We start from the raw sequence: 13,138 nt of genomic DNA, 5'->3' as shown, positions 1-13,138 counted from the left end.
TCAATCCTAATAATGTTTGAAATATTAACTGGACTATATTTCAAAAGAAAATCAGTGATTCAAAGGCGTCATGTTTTATTCATATAAAAGGATGGCTTTTTACTGACAACAATAAAAGAGATACGAACGCTACCAAAGAGACAACCAAGCTCAAATATGTAAACCAAACTGACAAACCCTGGCAAAAAATATGGAAAAACAAACAGCAGTCCACAAAACACACCACAGTAAACTAACAGCTGAGCAACACAAACCCCACAAAAAACAGCGGTGACCTTTGCTTTGGGTGATGCAAATTATAATTTGCATTGTTTGAATAAACACATAAATAACACATAATCTTACTGTTTATTCTTCAAACTGTAAATAAAAACATACAAACATAATCAAACGTACATGCACAATTCTTAATGCTGAATATAGAATTGTAGTAGAAAAAAAATAGACAATATAAAACTGTCAATAAAAAACAAGAATTAGAAAGTAAATCTGTTGTCAAAACAGTTTTTCAACACCGATCCTTTGATATTGTATCTAAATTATGATAATAAAAAATTACATTGGAAATGTCCATGTATTTTTTAAACAAAAAATGACTTTTCCTAAGTCAATTAGTATTCTTTGTTATTATGAAATTAACACGCGAGAAAGTCAAAGAACATCAGACTACAAAATATCCTTCTTTATACATGTACATAAAACATATCAGACAGTGTTATGCATGTCGTAAGTAATCATAGAATGCATGGAAATCTCTAGGAACAATACGTTTTAGTTCTTGAAGGTGCTTATACTTCGAGGCTATTGTATCTAAATTATGATAATAAAAATACTATTGAAAATGTCAATGCATTTTTTAAACAAAACATGACTTTTCCTAAGTCATTTAGTAGTTTTTGTTATGAAATTTACACATGAGAAAGTCAAAGAACATCAGACTACAAAATATCCTTCTTTATACATGTACATTAAACATCAGACATTGTTATGCATGTGGTAAGTTATCATAGAATGCATGGAAATCTCTAGGAACAACACTTTTTAGTTCTTGGAGGTGCTTATACTTCGAGGCTTTGATACACAAAGCAGAATCATGAAGATTACCTACTTGATCCGTATCTCCAGGTGCTGAAATTTTTGCCCGTCTTGGTAATTCTAAGTAATCCCCAGACATTGCCAGTTTATACTTAATTTCTCCTTCAGGTAAGTACATAAGAGCACGAATATCAGTGACAACATTATCACCAACCTTAGAACCCGGCCGAATAGAGTTGTAATAATTTAGATCAGAATACTTCTTGAAAAACTGATGTGAGAGATATTTTACGTCATATGGACGTTCAAGGCGGGATACTTTAAAGATATCTACATAATTCTGCGGCACATAAATTGGCTTGTTTTTCAGTTTACGTTCTATGACACTGTGAACGCTATCAACCTCCATTTGTGTATGACCCCTTTCTAGGTACTTTTGAAAAATAGTAATTTTTTTATCATAGGCTACTTTCAATAGTGCATTGGACAAAGTAACGTTCCTATTTTGGTACGTGCAACCGTCACTGTAAATTATTAAAGTCTTAATGCTATTGTCCAAACTCATGATGTAATCGACAACACATGATGAAAATGAATTTGATGTTAAGTCACCTTCGACTTCTGTCCAAAAATAACAAATAACATCTTTAGTTTTCATGTCAAATATTGTAAAATTATGACAGGACAGTTTTGTCTTGTAATACATTGCGCTCGCTTTTAATAAAGGGCACATTAAAAGAGCCTGTAGATCTAAACTAATGACTTTCATGTCATCTTTTGTCAATGCTGCTTCTTTGTCCTTATTCTTTTCAGCCCTGGCTGCTTCCTTCTTAACTATGTGTTGGTCATACATCACTTTATTGATGTTTCCGGCTTCATACCCACAGCAAGTGTCACATTGGTCCTTTCTAGGCTGAAACAATGAAATGTTTAATTCGTCAAGTATGTTGTGGAAAAGACTTCTACTAATCACAGGACTCTCATCTTTCTGGGCCTCTTTTCTATATTCCCTATGCAATTCTGAGATGGTTTGGAAGACAGGTTCCAGGTATACTTTAGAGCTAGAGGCACGACAATAGTGACTTGGAAGTTTAGGCAGGCGTTCTAAAAATGATTTTGCATATTGTTTTCTGTCAATGTCATACTGTTTTGCAGGTCTTTTGACATTTGACTTATGAGGAATTCCATTCTTTGAGTTCAAAATCCATTCATACATCATCTTTTCTCCGATACCTAGTGTACTTAGGAACATGCTTTTGCACACAGGAAATTTTGAACCGTTTTTGGTCAAGAAATATGAGTACGAACATTTCCTTCTGCTTGCGCCAACAGTTGTTCTTTGTTTCACATCATGTTTCCAAACTAGATTACAAACAAATACTTTCTTTTCCTCCCATATGAGTTGCCAGAAACCGTTAAATATTTCTTCTCTTTCTTTTTCTTCAAATATTTGACACTTTCTTTTCTCTGATTTCTTACATTTGTTGGTACATCCACTAGGAGCCATTATTCTCTGTTCTCGGTCAATACAGTAGGTTCTTATTCCTTTCTCATTTTTTAGGACTCCTTTGTATTGTTTGCCTTCCATTCTTAGTCTTTTATTTGTATTCTTCAACCACTCGGCTGGTGCTTTTTTCTTTCTTTTAGTCCTAGTGTGTCCTGTGTTTTCAAGACCTGCATCATCTGTTTGGATGATGTTATTATCTGGCTCCAGAACTGATTTCTCTGATTGTACATTGTTCTGTTCCAAGTCTGAATCATCATTTTCTGAATCAATTGCATCATTATTATTTGAATCTTTTTCTGGTCCCCAGTCTGGGTCTTTTGTGGAATCATCTAAATCATGCTGAGAAAATTCTTTGTCTAAATCAAAATTGTCAGATTCATTACATTCCAAGTCTTTTTCTTTGATCTGACGATAATTTTGAAGTGTTTCTCCTTGAATGCGAAGAAACGTTGATGCATTTAACATAGAAATAGACTGAGAAGATTCCAAAGGTCTGTCTTCGATTTCTTTGTTTTTCAATGCAAGTTCAACTAACTGTTGTCCTCGTGATAATCTATTAGCATCCATTTTTGCAATTTGGGTGAAATTTCCACTCTATGCTTTGGTACTGGTCAAAATTATTTGGGTTTCTATCGATGACCTGATATCGAGGTGAATTTACTTTAAACCAAGTGTAATATATTGTCGGAATGAAGTCAAAATGCCGTCCCTTTGAAGAATAATGTCCACGTTCTCTCTTTAAAAATGTTTGCAATATATTTGTATCTTTATTCACACGATAATCAGTGTCTAAAGGAGTGTTTCTCTGCCATTCATATTTGGACATGATCAATTTGAATTGTTGTCAGAATCATAAGCTCCACTAGCAAACCATCCACATTCGTCACATAAATAAACACCTTCAGGAAAATCGTCGTCAGTTATGTTTTTAGGTATATTTGTGACACAATTCATGTGGTATCGTCTATCACATCCAGCACATTTTAACCATCTGGTTCCATTTGCCTCAATCAATATAACACATGAAGCACTTAGTAGTTCAGTATCCAAAGAAAATCTATCATTTGCTTCAAGATTGCATATAAAACAAGTCCATTCTTCTTCGTGTTCAGTCGAGTCTGAATTTGCCGACTGTGACATCTTGTTTAGACATTATTCGATAAACCTGAGAAAGAAAATTTATTTGTATTTTTCAAGCATTTTATTTTCAGCTCACGACTAATTTATTTACATATTGTTTTTACTAAATAAATCTTGAATTAAATGCATTTTTTTTTTCGTTTCCATTTAAAAGACTATAAATTTCGTATTTTTTATCTGTAAAGTTTATTTTAGATTCTTTGTCTTCTAATCATTTTTTTATATTTTCAAAAGGGGTGCTTTTCTTATGTTAGTTTTATTTATTTATCTGTATTATTGCACCTATCAAAGCAACAATCATTATCTATGATTCGGTCTAAAGCATCGTAACTCAAGTCAACATTGGAGCTAAAATGTCGGACAATAAAAAATCTTCAAATGAACGAATTACAACTCATATAAACACATCTACCGAATGAAATAACCACTACAATTGTATTTTTTATTGAAAATAACGTTAACATGTCTGTCAGCAACATTTAAGAACCTGTTTGTACCGTACAGAATTGTGTTTGGTATTACTACTTTTTGTTTTGTTTGTTTATCTTTCAAAACATGCATAAAAAGGTTAAATTATATTGTAATTTTAAAGCGTTTCATTATTTCTAAGTTATATCAGCTTTGAAAACCTTAAATTGATAAAACTATACCTGAAATTATGTCAGCTGGCGTGCCGAGTGTTTTTATTTTGAGATACGATATTTTCGCACAACAATATTTCTCACCAATCCAACTTCACTTTTTCGTCACATGACAGAACTCGGGTTAATGATTGGTTAGAGGGTCAGATATTTTCGCATATAGTGGAACATACATATTTAATTCTAAATAATCGATAAAAAGATTTCCGCAAAAAATTGAGATACGAGGTTTTTGCATAACAGCGACGATATGACTTGTACAGGTCAGTTTATGTCAGACTTTAATTTATCATAAAATGAATTCCACAGGTCAGCTTTTGCATAAAATATTGTGACTTAATATCTTCATATTCTAATAAGATTTATGTCCCTTTTTAATACATTTTGACTTAGAGAGGTCATTTTTGTTCTGACTTGAAGCAGTCATTACTACCACTTTGTTATCAATCTCCATAAAATATAGTGATTACTAGTTTCGAATCAAAGAGTTTAAAAAGTGGGGCTCGTCATACCTTCTTCTTTCCTGAATCTTAACATAATATATTTATCTCATCAAATTCGATCATTTCAAAATTAATACAAACAAAAACCAAAGCAGAAAAATGGATCATACAATTTTCTGTCAATATCAAAAGATTTACAAAATACAATATTGGATACATTTACTAGTACCATGACAATACTTCAAATCTTCCAAGGAAAAAATAAGGGATCTATTTCATCCACTTTTAGCTAAATTTATCAAGAGCAAAACATTTATTATTTTAATATTTCATTGAGGTAAATACTGTTGTGCAAACTGACTCAAACAAGTCACACTATGTTCTGACTTGAAAGAGTCAGTCAAAACTAAACTTATTTCAACCTTTATGTCTTGTACTGTCATATTGATTTAAAAATGTATGGGAAAGCCAGATATAGGACAGAGAAAATATTAAAGGTCCCCTAAAGTCACAATGAGGACTATAAAAAAAAATATTTGGTATATTCAATATTTAAATGCATTTTCTTTTAAACAGGTCAAATCATGTTTTGACTTATAACAGTCAGCCCAAAACTAAATTTATTGAAATTTTTAGAGTGGGGCACTGACATATGATATTAAATGAAAGTATGGGAACGTCAGACATAAGAAATATATGTAAGATTCCCTAAAATAAATAAGCATTTGACTTAATTGTTTCTAAACATTTATCAAATAAATTCACAAATGGCAGATTCAGAAGCAGGGCTTAAAGGAAGTACACCTAGCTTTGATTGGAAAATTTGTTCTGCAATCTGACTTGAACACTGGTCAAATCATGTTCAGACAAATTGACTTAAACAGGTCAAATGGGCATGTTCGGACAAATTGACTTAAACAGGTCAAATCATGTTCTGACTTAAAAGAGTCTGTCAAAAACTAAATGGCTTGCAAAGTTCTGTAAAAGTCGTGCATTATCATGATTGTGATGTGATTGTTAACTTAGAATGTATGGATACAAGTAGGAAAAAAAATCACAAAAAATTAAGTCACAATTATAAGAACTATATATATAAAAGATAATTTGGTATATTTTTGATACATTGTATCTTAATATTTCATTGAGGTAAATCCTGTTGTGCAAACTGACTTGAACAAGTCACATTATGTTCTGACTTCAAGGAGTCAGTAAAAAACTATACTTTAATCAAGTATTGCAACTTTAAGTCTGGGATTGTCATATGCATTTCAGAATGTATAAGAAACTCAGATAAAAGACACCCAATAATAAAGTCACAAAAATGTGGACTATAAAAAAGTGTATTTGGTATACTATTATTTAATATTCAAATGTATTTTGTTAACAAATTTCTCCAAATTATTTTAAAATTTTATTATATTTCTGTATTTTCATGACTTTTTTTCTGTTAAATTAACATTTGGAACTTTCGGTTTTAAAAAACATTATTTTAAAAACCATTTGACTGAATTGTTTCTAAAAAAAATCAGTAATTAATTAACTCAACAGTAGCAGATTGATATTTAGTGGGGAGGGGGATTAGAGGAAGAACACCTAGCTTTGATAGGACATTTTTTTCTTGTCAACTGACTTTAACAGGTCAAATCGTGTTCTGACTTCAAAAAGTCAGTCCCATCTAAACTTATTTCAACTTTTAAGTCTAGTTTTTTCATATTAATTTAAAAATGTACGGAAAAGCCAGATAAAAGACAGAGGAAATAAGGTCCCCATACAGCGCAATAATTAATGAGGACTATAAAAAAGTTTATTTTGCATATTGATTATTCAATATTTAAATGTATTTTGTTTTAAACTGGTCAAATTATGTTCTGACTTCAAAGAGTCAGTCAAAAACTTCACTTTAACTTATTAATACAACTGTTAAGTCTGGCATTGTCATAAATATATGCATTTAAGAACGTATGGGAAAATCAGATAAAAGACACCCAATAATATAAAAGTCACAATGATGAGAACTAATATTTTATATTCAAATGTATTTTGTTTACAAATTTCATCAAATCATCTTTAAATTTTATTATATTTCTGTATTTTCATGACCTTTCTTTTCTGTTAAGTTAACACATGGAACTTTTGGTTGTAAAATATATTATTTTAAACCATTTAACTGAATTGTTTCTAATAAACTTATCAATTAATTAACTCAACAGTAGCAGATTCAGATAAAAGGGAAAAAGGGGGGGGGGGGGCTTAGAAGAAGAAGACCTAGTTTTGATTGGATTTAATTTTCTCTGTAAACTGACTTTAACAGGTCAAATCATGTTCTGACTTCAAAGAGTCAGTCAAAACTAAACTTATGTCAACTTTTAAGTCTAGGATTTTCATATTGATTTTAAAATGTATGACAAACCAGATAAAAGACTGATGAAATATGGTCCCCTCAAGTCATAATATTGAGGACTATAAAAAAAAAATGTATTTGGTATATTTTATATTCAAATGTATTTTTTTTAACAAATTTCATGAAATTTGTTTCTTAAAAATTTATTTTATTTCTGCATTTTCATGACTTTTTTTCTGTAAAGTTAACATATAGAACTTTTGGTTGTAAAAAACATTATTCTAAAAACCATTTGACTGAATTGTTTCTTAAAAAAAAATTAATTATCCCAACAGTAGTCGATTCAGATAAGGAGAAAAAGGGTGGGGCTAAGATGAAGAAACCTAGTTTGATCGGATTTTTTTTCTGTAAACTGACTTAAACAGGTCAAATCATGTTCTGTAAAAAAAAATTTGAGAAGAACATACTTAGAAAATCAGACTAAGTTTGGTGACTTTGTTGTCCTTCAAGAAGTGGTACATATAAATACATAATATTTTCACTACAACTATCTATTGGGTGTTTTTTAAATATATTTTTAGCAACATTTATAACTTTGTAATTTATGTTCAATTGTACACTTGTTATTCTTAATATATATTTTTTTGGGAACAAAATCTTGTCAGGGTTTCTTATGGTACTAGCATGACAAGAGCATTCATATTCTTAAATACTCTAAACATTAAAAACAAGTCATTATCTTCAGATCATTCTGAGTCTTTCTGGCCTTATTAAATTAAAGTCAGAACATTCAGACTTTCATAATAAGTCAGAACATTCAGACTTTCATAAGTCAGAACAATCAGACTTTTATAGGTCAGAACATACTGACTTCCAATGTTCTTCTCACTTCTGTAGTAACAAAGACTATCTATATTTCAAATAAAAGGTTAATGCTTTATGTGGCTAAGCATCTGGGGTAAGAATTATAGATGTGTAACTTCATAAGAAAACATATATGCCATATAATTAGGGATTGACCCTGTATGTCATTCAAATCTTCTTGAAATGACGAACAGGAATATTATATGGTTTAGGGGTGGTGATCCAAACCATTTCAAAAAGGGGATGGGGATGACCCCCATGGACTTTCCCTTTATTTCATTTGATTCGTTGTATTGTCCCATATAATAATATATAGGCTTAAGGGGTGGGGATCTCAACCGTTTACAAGTTTTCAAACATGAGGGGGTGGGGTGACCCCAAGGGACTTTATCTTTATTTCATTTGATTTGTCTTGTTGTCCCTTACACTAATATATATATGGTTCAGGGGTGTGGATCTTGACCATTTACATGTTTTCACACAGTAGGGGTGAACCCCACCCCAAGGGACTTCCCCTATATTACATTGGGTTTGTTTTATTTTCCTATATAAGAATATATATAGTTTAGGGGTGGGGATCTCGACCGTTTACAAAATATAAGAACATTCGCAAATGGCAGGGGAGGGGGTAAACCCAGAGACTAGCCCGGTATATTTCATTCAAATCAATTTGACATTATAAAAAGGAATATATATGGTTTACAGGTGGGGATCTCGACCATTTTCAAGATATAAGATCATTCTCAAATAACAAGGGGTGGGGCGACCCAGAGAGACTAGCCCAGGGGCGGATCCAGCCATTTTAAAAAGGGGGGGGGGGGGGGGTTCCCAACCCAGGATAAAGGGGGGGTTCCAACTATATGTCCCCATTCAAATGCATTGATCGGCCAAAAAAAAGGGGGGGTTCCAACCCCCGGAACCCCCCCTCTGGATCGGCCACTGTAGCCTGGTATATTTCATTATACTTTACAGCGAGAAAAAATTGAGTTAAGGGAGCAGGGATCTCGACTGTTCAACATTGTCAAATGACAGGGGTAGGGTGATCCCTGGAGCCTTACCCTACATTTCATTTGTTTTTAATATCATATTCCATGTTCATAATTGAAAAACCCGCTTTGTGAATCTCTTTATAATGTTCTCAAGTTAAAATCATTTTTAAAATAAAAATAAAAAAATATTTCGGTTCTTTAGTTAAACCCTCCCTTCCCTTTACCTTTATTAAAATTATTCCGATTTCATTTCATTTTCATTAATATCAATATTCAAAAGATCGTTTTTCTCATTGGGAGAAACGAAAAAACAAATATATTTATAAGCCGCAAACTCGGAAAGGTTAAAAAGTCAATTCATCATTGAGTTTAAAAATAGAAAAATCACGTGATGATGTTCAGCTCGAAGCAATAATTTTACTTTTAAAATTGCAGTGACTGGTTATTAATGTTAATACTGTTTAAGACAACACGAGTTGTCTCCCGAAATTAACAGTTCATTATCATAACAACATTTTCTGACCTGAACAAGTCAGAATTGTCAGACACCCGGTCATCTCAAAGGCCACGCGTCCGTATTTACAGGTCACGCGCCTTCATGAAACAGCAACAAAATCACTTGCAAAGACCTTCTTCACACGCAAAAAATATTAAAATGGCCAAGAAAATACGGAGGTAATATGTATTACCTTCTGAAAATGACCACATTGACCTAGATTTGCACTAAAAAAACGTAAATAATCACTATATTTTCAATAACTTCTCGTTCGAGAAACTCCCAAAACAACGACTCTCAAACACGTGATCTCTCGCAAAAAAACACATGATCGTATGTGTCTTAGATCGGCGGCAATTTCAAAATATCTTCTGGTTTGACGGACTCGATGGAAAACTACGCAAAACAAAAATTGACCCGTACAGGTCAGAATTTCAAAACATTTTCTGACTTGAAGAAGTCATTTTATTCTGACTTGTTTATGTCAGAGCTCTGACTGATGTATGTTGTAGATCAATTTTGATTTCACTTGTTGAATTTGACTGGTTTCAAATGATAACGAAAATTGTGTGAAAAAATCTAGACCTTGAATAATAATACACTTTCAAATAAAATGCAATAATGAATTGTAATAAAAATATTTTTGAACTGAAATTGAAAGCTTTTAATGAAAACAATGACTTTCCCTAATTTTTTAACATTATTAAAAACGATGTTATAATGAATAGAATACAAACCATATAACACTGAACAGAGTATCAAACTTATGTAAAAGACATTTGCTGCCCTGGCTTCGAAAAGCAGTCTTCAATTCTGTAAAGACAAAAAACATCTTTTTATTTAGAGCACTTTGATCTTGTAAGTTATAGTAGAAGTTTAAGGAAAAATAAGAAAATTAAGATGATAACACAATATTGACTGTTGTACCCCTATTTTTGGCATTTTTACTCTTTGAGTATGTTTGTTTTGTTCATGCATCGTTGACAATGTAATGGAATTTGATGCGACTGTCATACAAGTGAGAGGTTAAGCTAGCTATAAAACCAGGTTCAATCCACCATTTTCTACATTAGAAAATGCCTGTACTAAGTCAGGAATATGACAGTTGTTATCCATTCGTTTGATGTGTTTGGACTTTTGATTTTGCCTTTTGATTTTTGATTTTCCTTTTTGAATTTTCCTCGGAGTTCAGTATTTTTGTGTTTTTACTTTTTATAAATAAAGATTGTAAAAATTTTGAATAGAGATTAAAATACTGCTGATTTCTACCTGTATTTTATTTATATCAGTATAAAATAAGAAACATGGTATGATTGTCCAATAAGGCAACAATCCTCAAGAGTTCAAATCATTGATGTGGCTTATTTGATTGAAAGCAATATTGAAAACACAATTAACAGAAAAGAATGAATTGGGCTTTTTTATTACATATATTGTTTAATCTTATATTTGTTCTGCTTTTCTCAACTTTTTCTTATTATCAAAATGTACAATAACTACAGATAAATAAATAAAAGATGTGGAAAGATGGATAACAGCTGCATCAACATGTTTCAATTTTCATCAACAAAATATTTTTCAATTTACCTTGTAGAGCACCTGGTATCTCTCTCAGTGTGGCAATCTCACTGACAACAAAGTGATCTATACCTGTTCTGTTTAACAAGTCATCACGAGAAGAGGGAATTACAAATTCAAAACTCATCTTTAAAACTGAAAATAAAGAATAAGAGATTATTAAACAGTATTCATTTCTTCAATCATTTATCAATAGAAATAGACTTCATAACAACATTTCAGATTTGTCTAGTGATTGCACTTATTTACAATTTTAATTCTCATTGTGCTCATTTCGCAAATGTAGTTTTTGGACCGTTCTTTTTTAACCAAGTAGAAAAATGGGCTTACAAACATTAAAACATCACAGCATGAGTATGGGGTTAAGTCATTATCAGAATAGTAATGAGGCTGGTCAGAGATGATATTTTTGTCCATACAGTGCCAGCCAATCAAGTTGTCATTTTCATTCCCGATAATTAATTAACCACTTCATTTTTTGTTAATTCTGCAGAAAATACTTGCTTCAGTTTCTAGACTAGTTCATTAGTTGATTTCTTTTTCAATAGTACATTCCCTTTTTATTTTCAGATCTCTAAACTAACTTATTCATTTACTTTAAATTTCTAATCTGAATATACAATGTAAGAGACAGAAACAACTTGTTTTCAGGTCGATCTGGCCCCAAGTCGATCCAGCCCCAATAAAAAATTATATCTATAAGGAATAAAAGGAAGATATTTATTGTAATTCATAAATGTTTATGAATTTTATAATAATGTTAAAGCTGTACGGGTATAATTACAATAAAAAACATAAAAGAATTTATTACAATCAACATTAATTGTATTGTTTCCAATTGACTGTGATCCTAGCAAGTGTCATCCTGTGTAATAAGGAAGTTACATTAACAACAACACAAGCCGATCCCTAAGCTGATACACACTTAATTTTTGTTTGAGTTCTAAAAACTTCTAAAATTGATAAATGTTGTTTGATTTGCCGAATCCTTTCTATAAAAGAGGAGACAGAAATATAACATGTATTTAATTTTGTGTAAGGGCCTCAATGAAAATTAAGCAGTCTATTGAGTTACAGACACAATGACACTGATTTTTGTATCGATTCAAAATAATGTCGTCAATTATGGATACTTGTAGATTTTTAAAATTCCATTTATACTGATTTCAATTTGACACCAAATCCTCCAAAGGCAGTATAGATTAGTATTCATTATTATATTATGAGGCCGGATCGACGTGGGAAGGATCAACTTGGAGCTGGATTAGTTTGTAGACAGAACGACAGAATACCGAACAACTTTATCTTCTTCTGATTGTATAACCCCCACTTTTCCTGACTTTAGGCTAGCCCAACCTTGTATGGTGTTGTCAAATTATACACCTTATCGCTAAAACAGGATAGTCAACCAAATGACGGTGGTCACTTAGTGGTAGTAGAAGTAATTCCAGCTGACCCGGCCGCTTTAACTATTGACGTAAAAATGTATACAACAATCACTTTTTCGTTGTAGCGTCAGATATTTTGTTTTATGATGTCAGACAAATACTCATAATTTCAAATAGCGATAAGATGTATTGTGAACAGAACAGGGAGTTTCTTCAGTCAGTACTGCGGGAACTGGTACAGCAACAAGGGATCTGAATGAATACATGACACAAGGGTTTGAAGGATCGTACTGCCTCTTACGAAAGATATGATATCTAGAAAGTTTCAACATTTAGTAAACTTTCAATAACTCAACCTTGCAATGTTCAAGGAAACCCCCCTTTTTATGTTTCAACAAAATTATGAGTTCACGCCTTCTTGCATTTCCTTTATAACTGTTCTCATCTATAAATCAATGATAAGTATAATAGCATAACTTGTAATGTAGACTCTTACTTCTTTTAACTTTCTAAGCGTCAATACTATACTGATCATTCCACAATGTTTACAAACTTTGAAAATTTCAACTTTCCGCCTTTCGCAGCGTGAGATATCGACCAATCAAATTGAAGCTTTATATTTACATCTTTTAGAAAAAAGAAAAATAAAGACCAAAGGAAAATAGAATTATAATTTCGATTAGGTTTATCAAATTTCTTCCAAATTTTGAACCTAT

General features: G+C 31.7%; 2 protein-coding genes across 3 annotated transcripts in view; both read right to left on the bottom strand.

The window, feature by feature from the left end:
- The window catches only part of LOC139501585 (condensin complex subunit 1-like), a 47,596-nt gene extending 34,567 nt beyond the window's left edge, over positions 1 to 13,029 (bottom strand). For both annotated transcript variants that reach the window (XR_011658605.1, XM_071290702.1), the window contains exons 1-3: positions 12,919 to 13,029; positions 11,044 to 11,169; positions 10,194 to 10,269 (exon numbers count right to left, since the gene is read on the bottom strand). Coding sequence is in view for 1 of the 2 variants with exons in the window: in XM_071290702.1 (XP_071146803.1) it covers positions 10,194 to 10,269; positions 11,044 to 11,161 (194 nt within the window). In the remaining variant the exon portion in view is untranslated. The remainder of the gene's footprint in view (positions 1 to 10,193; positions 10,270 to 11,043; positions 11,170 to 12,918) is intronic.
- LOC139501810 (uncharacterized) lies at positions 986 to 3,109 on the bottom strand. The gene has a single exon (XM_071291028.1). The coding sequence runs from the start codon at positions 3,107 to 3,109 to the stop codon at positions 986 to 988; it is 2,124 nt and encodes a 707-aa protein (XP_071147129.1).
- Positions 13,030 to 13,138: the final 109 nt, after the last annotated feature.

The sequence above is a fragment of the Mytilus edulis genome, chromosome 13 (assembly GCF_963676685.1).
Source record: "Mytilus edulis chromosome 13, xbMytEdul2.2, whole genome shotgun sequence".
NCBI lineage: Eukaryota > Metazoa > Mollusca > Bivalvia > Mytilida > Mytilidae > Mytilus > Mytilus edulis.
Note: the sequence above shows the minus strand (reverse complement) of the source record. Positions and strands in the feature narration are given on the sequence as shown.